General features: G+C 42.5%; 2 protein-coding genes across 2 annotated transcripts; one reads left to right on the plus strand and one right to left on the minus strand.

The window, feature by feature from the left end:
• Positions 1-1,634: 1,634 nt before the first annotated feature.
• On the minus strand, positions 1,635-2,573 carry LOC308645913 (olfactory receptor 7G2-like; the record flags this gene model as incomplete). Its single annotated transcript, XM_081288368.1, has 1 exon — positions 1,635-2,573. One exon carries the CDS (start codon positions 2,571-2,573, stop codon positions 1,635-1,637), a length of 939 nt encoding a protein of 312 aa, XP_081144494.1.
• A 6,043-nt stretch (positions 2,574-8,616) lies between these two features.
• Positions 8,617-9,543, plus strand: LOC308645963 (olfactory receptor 7G2-like; the record flags this gene model as incomplete). Its single annotated transcript, XM_081288411.1, has 1 exon — positions 8,617-9,543. The coding sequence occupies exon 1, from the start codon at positions 8,626-8,628 to the stop codon at positions 9,541-9,543; it is 918 nt and encodes a 305-aa protein (XP_081144537.1). The 5' UTR covers positions 8,617-8,625.
• Positions 9,544-9,766: the final 223 nt, after the last annotated feature.

Consider the following 9,766-nt stretch of genomic DNA (forward strand, 5'->3'; position numbering starts at 1 on the left):
GGTCAGTACTGGCTGGCTCAATACAGATTCCATCTCCACAGATACAATGCCTCCCACTTTTCTCTGTGTCTTCTCCACTTTTATCTTGTAAAGAGACATCATTACACTGAAGGCCACCCAGGTGAACCAGGATACGTTTCTCTTCTGCAAATCCTCTTTCCCCCATTATCATATGAGTAACATTCACACATTTATCACATAAGATAAGTACAAGTTATTGAGACAGGATCTGGGTGCATTTAGAGGACAACCTTTCAGTCCACTACAGAGATGCAATTTGGTAGGTTCACAGAAAAAAGGACCAAGGGGAGGACGCTCAGCATTCCATCTCTGGCATCATGCCCAAGTGCGACACCTCAATTTGTTCCTATCTCCTGGGTTCCTGAGGGAGAACCAGCCCTGGGATGAGCTCACCTCAGGAAGGACTGAAGGAAGCCCTGCTCTCTGTCCCTGTAGATTCTCTGCTCACTCGTCCTTGATGTGAACGATAACTCTCTCTGTTGTTTCAGTTTATTGTCATTGGATTTTACTTCTTATTAGGAATGAGGTCATCTTCCTTGATGAGTTTTAAAGATCTCGCAATCATTTCAAAACAGTAATATGGAAATAATCCATTTTAATGATAGAAATTAAAATGGAGTGTGGTAGATGCTATTACTACCTGAGAAACATATTTGCTGCCAGTAACTTGTTTCAGCAATTGCTTTATGTAATCCCTTTACCTCCCGTTAGTATTAAGTCTAAGGAGGAAATTCACTTCAACCTAATTAAGTCATCAGGTGAAAACTATTGTAGGGGTTCTGTGTTTGGGATGGGGATCCCTGATGACTTCATGGCTGTGGCATGTTTAGTGTGCCTGAGAAAGTTTCTGGGCAAAGGCATAGGTTACCTTGTTGCAACGGCAATGCTAGAGTCTTATCAGCGTCAACCTTAACCTTAGGCACATAACTCCTGGGAATAGAGGAACTTGCTTGCTAGATAACTACAAGGTTTCCCCAAGCTCCAGTGCTCCTGGAGCTGCCCAACTAACAGTAACTTCAGACAGTGGACCTTCCTGAGAGCTGCACAAAGCTCTTGACACTGCATATTGTAACTATGAAATATAACTGCAGAATAAGCAGCCTTCCTAAATGTGGTTATGGTACTAATGACCTAATGTAACCTATTGGTATAAATAAAGGTGGCCGCTTGGACAAAGAGCTACTCTGCCACCTTCCCTGCCTCTGCACCTTGTCTCTGTCTCCTTATTATTATTCTTCTTTACAAATTATTCCCTAGGTATGACTACCATTGGGCTTATGGTCCTTGGCCTGTCCACTGTGTCTTAACTTGCCTCTTATGAGGCAGCACCAAATTTGTTTCTTTCTGAAATTTTGAACTCTGACATATGCTCTTCTTCCATGGAACCTGAGTAAATCAATGGTATTTAGAGAAATGAAGTCATGCATCCAGCATTACAGAGTTAGACAGAAAGCAAAGTGAGGTTATAAGCCAAGTCACAATGCACCCAGTCATGTGATCTCATTACTTTAGAAGAGGCCCTTTAAAGAATATAAGTGACAGGGATTCAGGACCACCGGTAATGATGTCATTTTGACAGAGTGGAGAAACCCTTGTGCAAAGCACATGAATCATTATAGATGAGCCAATATCCTGCCAGAGAGTTTCCTCAAAGCCCCCGTCATGTCCCTGTTCCTCAGGCTGTAGATAAAGGGGTTCAGCATTGGAGGGACCACAGTGTACATCACTGAAGCCACTGCAGTCTTTCTGGGGGAGTCACTAAATACAGAGGTAATATACACCCCAAAAGATGTCCCATAAAACAAGAAAACAATAGACAGGTGAGACCCACAGGTGGAAAAGGCTTTGTGCTTTCCTCCTGATGATGACATTTTTAACACAGAGGACACAATGTGAATGTAAGAAAAAATTATTCCAGAGAAAGGAAAACCAACAAATATGCAAGCTGCCAAATATACCAGGATGTTGTGAATAAGGGTGTCAGAACAGGCCAGCTTGATGAGCTGAGCAAGTTCACAGAAGAAGTGGGGGATCCCCAGGTCTGTGCAGAAGGACAGCCGCAGCACCATCAGAGTGTGGAGGAGGGCATCCCCAACGCTGATGATCAGAGAGACCTGGACAAGCACAACACAGAGACAGGGGTTCATGATGACCATGTAGCTCAGGGGGTGGCAAATGGCCACATAGCGGTCATAGGCCATCACTGCAAGGAGAAAATTTTCTAAGACACTAAAAACCAAGACAAAGCAGAGCTGCGAGATGCATTCTGCGTAAATGATGCTCTGATTCCATGTCTGGATGTTCACCAGCATCTTGGGGACTGTGGTGGTGCTTAAACAGATGTCAGTAAAGGAGAGATTGGAGAGGAAGAAGTACATGGGAGAGTGGAGGTGGGAGTCAGAGCTGACAGCCAGGATGATGAGCAGGTTCCCCAGGATGGTGACCAGGTACATGGACAGGAACAGGCTGAAGATGAGGGGCTGCAGGGCTGGATCATCTGTCAGTCCCAGGAGGAGGAATTCTGAAACAGCTGTGTGGTTTCTAGCTTCCATGTTGTTGACAAATCTTATGAAATTGATGGGGTGAAAGCTAAAAATTAATGGACCAGCAGGTGCAGCATCACCTGGGAACAGGTTAGGACCACCTGGTAGACTCCTCAATCGTTAGATTTTTAGAACCATTAGTATGGAAATTTCTATTAAGACACCCAGTCCAAGGTAATTGGTTATGATGCTCCTACCAACTAATATACTCACCACAATCCCTGCTCAACATGCACAAGAACACCAACACATTTCAGAATATTTTGTAGGTCATTGCATTTAAGAAGCAGCAGATTTCTGCTGTGTAGGAACAGTGGCATCTCCTTGAGGAAAGTAGGAGACGGCAACATTGAGAACTGGGTGGGTATCAGTTCACATGTCGGGGAATTTGTCCAGAAGATGATGGTTGACAGGAGTGGGCCAGGGAGACCGGCTTCTCATCATCAGGGTGTCCTCTCCTCCCTGCTTCCCCAGGATGAAATAACCACAAAACATCAGCTCTGCTTTCCAAAGCTTGATTAAGGCTGTGTGTTCCCTGTTTGGGTGGAAGAGGGGTGGTGTTGAACATCTTTCTTAATGTTTTCTGTGGTGCTGGGGATGGAACCCAGGGCTCACAAGCAGGAGGTAAGTGCTCTACCACCGAGCCACATCCACAGCCCATCTTACCTGAATGTTGCAGATATGAGTCCTCAGGAAATACAGACTGATTAAAGGAGTGGATGAGACCCTGGTCAGGAAGGCTCGTCTCTGGGAGGAGGCTCAGGTGCTGCTTCCAAGATTGGGAAGGACTTTTGAGGACACAGAGGCTCTAGTCTCTGTGTCCCTGGGGCTCAATATCCAAAGCACCTCATTAGACCAGTTATCTCACTAGTATTCTAATCTCAGGAGTGCATGTCCTTAAAGACCAAGAATGGAGGTGAGGAGTTTGGGACAGGCCAGATGTTCCCATTCAGTTCACCCTATTTTTTCTGCCCATCTTCATTTCTGAGTCCTTGAACATGTAACACACACCACTTCTCATACATTCCAGTGTTCCTTTTGACTTACAAACTAAGCCATCTCTATTTATTTTGTGAAATCAGGAAGCCTGGTTCTTATTTTAGGTATCGTAATATGTCTTATATATGTGGATCTAAATGGTGTCATTCTAACTGTTATCTAAATATTATAAAATACAGACCCTCAGGGATGGCTCTTATTAGCTATCATTGATGTTAATTTTTGCTTTCATATTGAGCACAGAGGATTATAATCTATTTTCTAGGATCACTGCTAATGGCCAAAATTATAGACAGGACCGTGACTCTTCATTTAGAATTTAATGAACACCTGCTTCAATTTTATCACAATAGTTTTCTTCACATACAGAGAGGATAGTTGAACTTATGGTTCTTCATCTTTACATGAAATTCTAATTCAAATTACAAAATCATCCCAAAGTAGTGTGTCCATATATTTAGCTCATCAGGTTGGATTTCAACCATCGCTTAATGGAGTTGGTGTTCCGCATTGGTGTTTATTTTAAAAAAACTTTCTTTTTTTTCATTTTTTTATTGGTTGTTGTGAACAACAAATAAAAAACTTTCATATTGGGGGATTTCTCTATGATCATATGTTTATCAAGTTACTTTACATTTAACCTCTTTTCATGTGAACTTATAATTCACTGGATATATTTTTTGCAATTTGTGAAGAGATAGATTGGTATGGTTTTCTTCAATGTCTCAACTCTATTAATTTTAAAAGGAGAAAGAGTGAAAAAAACTGTAATAGGTCTTCAATAAAGTTTGGTTTAATTTTTAAGAGAAACTCATATACATTGGATGCTACTATACATGATCTCATCAAATCAGAAAAAAACGATGCAGAAGAGAGATGAAGGGATTTCTAGAACTATGTCTTAGAATGAGAGAGTTCAATGCAAGATGGGAATATTGGATTTAATTATGTGCACACATCTCTCTCAATAAAAAACAGAAAGCAATTTGTCTTGGAAACAAAAAGTAATTGAACATTTATCAATAATACAACTTTCCATGGAACATCACCAGCCTCACAAAATTTTATACAGAAGTTCTTCCCAACTTTCAGGAGAATTGATTTCAATTAAAGGGCAATTTCAGAAAATATGGGTAAGGAATATGCTCTATATTATCCTCAATTTGAATGTCAGATATAGACAAGTTTAATACACAAAAGGGAAACCCAAATGTACTCTGACTGCAGATTTACTGGCAGAATATTAGAAATAGGAGTCCAGCAAAGAATAGAGAGTGTGACCATTTTTTGTTTGTTTTCTCTCAAGGAATGCAAAGTTGGTTCTATCTCTACATAACCACATCATGTGCTCTTGACTACACCAGCTCTTTTCTCAAATGTCATCTTTTCAATGAAGCATCTCATTATCATCCTATTTTAAATTAGAATAACTTTCACATCATCATATTCCTAACATATATAATCCATAGCATTTCTCAGCACTGAAAAGAATGTGATTTTCATATGAAAACAGGTTTGGCTACCAAGAATAAAACAGAAACAAAGTTTTATACTGAAAGGTTATTAGGATGTGTAACTGGGATGAGACCCTGTGGAAGAGAAGTGATTGAAAATTGATGAGGCTGAGGGATAAATTGTGCTGGGACAACCAGCATCCCCCAATAAGTGTCCTCTGACCTGCCAGGGGTTAGGAAATGGAGATGAACCTTCAGATTTGTCCCAAATTAGGGCAAGTGAGTCAGGTCCTTAAGCTGCATAGTATTACCACGGATGCAATTTGGGAAGGGGAAGTAACCTTGGTTGCAGTCAATCTCTTTTATTTTATAAAATTAATCAATTGATTTATTTATTGGTGCTAGGGATTGAACCTAGGGGCACTTAACACCTGAGCCACATCCCTAGCCCTTTTTTTTGTTTTAGCAACATAGGGCCTTTCTAAGTTGCTCAGGATCTCGTTATCCTCCAGCCTCAACCTGGGATTTCAGGTGGGTGCCACGGTGCCCGGCGCAGTCAATCTCTGCTATGGAGGCATTCCCAGAAGGGGTGCAAGAGGAAGGGCTGTCTGCTAGCAGCACCCAGCTGCTGTGGTGATGAGTCCATCTCTCCTGACAGGACATGCAGATGGTTCATCTCATGACCGTCATGCTTGCTTTCCTTGTGCATTGCCTATTTCTCCTCTCATGGACGAATCAGGATGTTTGGATGAGGGCACTGGATAGATGGGCTTGATGATCCGATCCGGGTGAGTTTGCAGAAGAGGGCATCTCCAGGTCTGTTCAAAGGGCAGTCACGGCCCCATCTGACTCATCAGGCTGTCTGCAATGCTGGCCAACAAAGGCCAGAACCAGCAGGACTCAGACAGGCAGGGGTTCATGGTAACTGTGTACCCAAGGGGTGATGATGGCTATGTAGTCATCACCATGTAGACATGATTGCAAGGAGAACATTTTCTAAGGCAGTCAAAACCAAGACAAAGCCCGACTGGGAGAGAAATCATGCTTAAGTGTTGCTTAGATCCTGTGCTTGGGTGTTCCCAACATCTTCGGTATTGTGCGGGGGCTTAAGTGCATGTGCAACTGGTGGTCTTGCTCTGTCTCTGGATGTTCACCAGCATCTTGGGGGACCATGGGAGATGAAACAGATGTCAGTGAAGGACAGGTTGGAGAGGAAGAAGTACATGGGGGTGTGGAGGTGGGGGTCAGAGCTGTTGGCAGGTTCCCGAGCACCTTGACAAGGTACATAGACAGGAAGAGTCCAAAGAGAAGGGGCTGCAGTTCTTGGTCCTCTGAGAGTCCCAGGAGGAGGAACTCTACTGCACCTGTTTGGTCTTCTGGTTTCATATTGCTGAGGAGGAGGATGGGGAAAGTAAAGGTCATGAACCAGAATGAGTGTACAAGGGTCCTTTATTTTGAAAACCTTCCATATATATTTTGGGAAGAGAATATTACTAGTCTCTCTCTCTCTCTCTCTCTCTTTCTCTCTCTCTCTCTCTCTCTCTCTCTCTCTCTCTCTCTCTCTCTCCCCTCTTTTTCTCTATCCCTCTCCCTCTTTCTCTCTCCCTCTCTTTTCTCTTTCTGTCCAAGTAGTGTCTACACTACTTGATTGCCCAACACTTTTAATGGAATGCCCACTCTTTTTCACATTGTACAAATGACTAGAAGAGCATGCGACTGTAGATAGACCAGGAGGTGTAGTGCACATAAGGTTTATTCTTTGCTTTTCTAAAGAGAAATTTCTGACTATTTGACATCATATCAGACTTTGGAGTTGACACTGTTTTCTTTCTGTGATACATGAGAAGACTGACATTTTAAAATCATCTCAATGATATCTCTGCACATTTTATCTACAATTAACGTGTTATCAAATTTAATGAGTTTAAAATAGTGAAGAAAGATGCCATCTTGCCAAAAATCTCAAAGAACATATCTTGAAAATTAGAAATTCATACAGAATGAGTGAACATGGGGTAAAATGATTTGATAACACATGAAGGTATTGAATCCTTAAGTAAAATGTTACAAAATGAACACACATGTGGAGCTTCACCTCTGACCACATGTACTGAGTATGTGCAGATTGGCACAGTCTGCCTTTTGGGTTCTTTTTAGTTATGCATAACATTGGCATTTATTTTGACATACTTATAAAGGCATGAAATATAATTTCCCCTTTCCCTCCCCTATTCTCCTACCCTGTTCCCTTTCATGTTTCTGGTATTTCTTTTTAGTTTTTTCTTCCAGTTTTTAGTTATTTTGTATTTTTTTAATTTAATTTTTTATTTTTTAGTTGGAGTTTTGTGAATATACATTATGATGAGATTCATTGTGGCATGCATATATGTATACATAGGAAAGTTAGGTCAGATTAATTCCCTGATTCTTAGTTCACATTTAAATGTCATAATTTATACCTGTATATATGTGGATATAAATATGTATGTGTGTACACACACTCACACACACATGTATGTATGTATGACATTTATTTATATATATGTGTGTTGTGTGTGTATGTATGTATATATATAAAATATTCTCACATCTAAAATAGGAACCAGGCGTTAGGAGGTAATTAAATACACAGCTGTTCCTTAGTTTTTAACTTGGACGGAACACTGGGATCTATTGTAGAGGCGGTAGGCATTGCAAGTTCAAGGTCTGGGAATTGGGGATGGGCAGGAACCATGGGGAGAACTGAATGATGAACAGTTTCCCTCAGGGGTCAGGAAATCAGCCATCCTGAACTCCCCACCACCAGAGTCTTGGTCTTTAAGGACCTGCACTCCTGGGGTGAGAATGACTGTGAAATAGCTGGTCTAATGAGGAGCTTTGCATATTGAGACCCCAGGGAAATAGCATCAGAATGCAGCATCTGACCTCACTCCCCAGCGCTGCCCTGCTCAGGAAGCAACACCCGAGCCTCCTCCCAGAGACGACCTTCCCTGACCAGGATCCCATTATCCACCTGGTCTGTCTGCACGTCCTGAAACAGATTTTCCATCTTCAGTATTCAGGTAAGATGTTCAGCTTCTTTCCTCTTGAAACCAGAAAGGGAACACAAAGTCCCCTAGTTAATGCTCTAGGAATGAGGGAAGACGTGTTTTGAGAATTTCATCCTGGGGAAGCAGGAGAAAGCATGTGCAGGAGACCATGAGAAACAAGATCCATGCCCAGCAAGTCAGTCTCCACCCCTTAACCCTTTGCATAGGCGCTTACCTGATGTCATGCAGCTCCTGTTCTTCACTCTGTGCACAAGTTCATGGGCCATTTCCTTCAGACAGGAAATCTTCCCTTTCTCAAAGGTGATGACTCTTACAAAGCACTCTGACATTTACTCAAAGACTTATTTGGTGTTGGGTGTATTAGCTGTCAGGAATGCCAAAACCACCTACCACAGACTAGTGGCTTTGCAACAGAAGCTGATGTTCTCACGGTCCTAGATGCTGATGCGCAGAGGTAAAAGTATCTCAGGAGTGGTGTTCAAACACATTCCCATGTTGGGCTGCTGCCACGGATCTATGTATATTCACCACTTTATTTGCAACAGATTGATCAACATCATGGAAGCTAGAAACCACACAGCTGTTTCAGAATTCCTTCTCCTGGGACTAACAGATGACCCAGCCCTGCAGCCCTTCATCTTCAGCCTGTTCCTGTCCATGTACCTGGTCACCATCCTGGGGAACCTGCTCATCATCCTGGTGGTGAGCTCTGACTCCCACCTCCACACCCCCATGTACTTCTTCCTCTGCAGCCTGTCTATTAATGACATCTCCTTAAGCACAACCATCATCCCCAAGATGTTGGTGAACATCCTGAGACAGGATCAGAGCATCTCCTACACGGGATGCCTCTCTCAGGTCTGCTTTGTAATAGTTTTTGTTGGTATGGAGAATTGTCTCCTTGCAGTGATGGCCTATGACCGCTATGTAGCCATCTACCATCCACTCAGGTACACAGTTCTGATGAACTCCTGCCTGTGTGTCCTGCTGGTTCTGGTCTCCTTTTCCATCAGCACTGTGGACGCCCTGATGCACAGTCTGATGGTGCTGCAGCTGTCCTTCTGCACAGATTTAAAGATCCCCCACTTCTTCTGTGAACTTGCTCCTATCATCAAGCTGGCCTGTTCTGATACCTTCATTGAGAACATCTTGATTTATATTTCATTTTGCATCTTTGCTGGTGTTCCTCTCTCTGGGATCATTTTCTCTTATGTTCACATTGTGTCCTCTGTCTTGAGAATGCCATCATCAGAAGGAAAGCATAAAGCCTTTTCCACTTGTGGGTCTCACCTGTGTGTTGTCTCCTTGTTCTATGGGACAGCATTTGGAGTGTACGTTAGCTCTGCAGTGACTGACTCACCCAGGAATTCTGCTGTGGCTTCAGTGATGTACACTCTGGTCCCTCAGATGCTGAATCGCTTTATCTACAGCCTGAGGAACAGGGACATGAAGGAGGCCTTCAGAAAACTCCTTTGACAGCTTCTCATCTATGACAAGGGGTCTCCAGAGTAAGTCACAGTGAAGTGTTCCTGCTTAGCTAGAATACCTGACACTTTGTCACTACATCCTTGTAAGATGTTGAGATAACACAATGACCACTTGCATTTTAACTTGGCTGAAACCTTACTTTTAAGGTGGTCTAGGTTGGTGATGTTTGACTTATGATTTACATTCTCTAAACACATTTCCTTGTTCAGGT

The sequence above is a fragment of the Spermophilus citellus genome (genome assembly GCF_964194105.1).
Source record: "Spermophilus citellus genome assembly, chromosome: 3".
Lineage (NCBI taxonomy): Eukaryota > Metazoa > Chordata > Mammalia > Rodentia > Sciuridae > Spermophilus > Spermophilus citellus.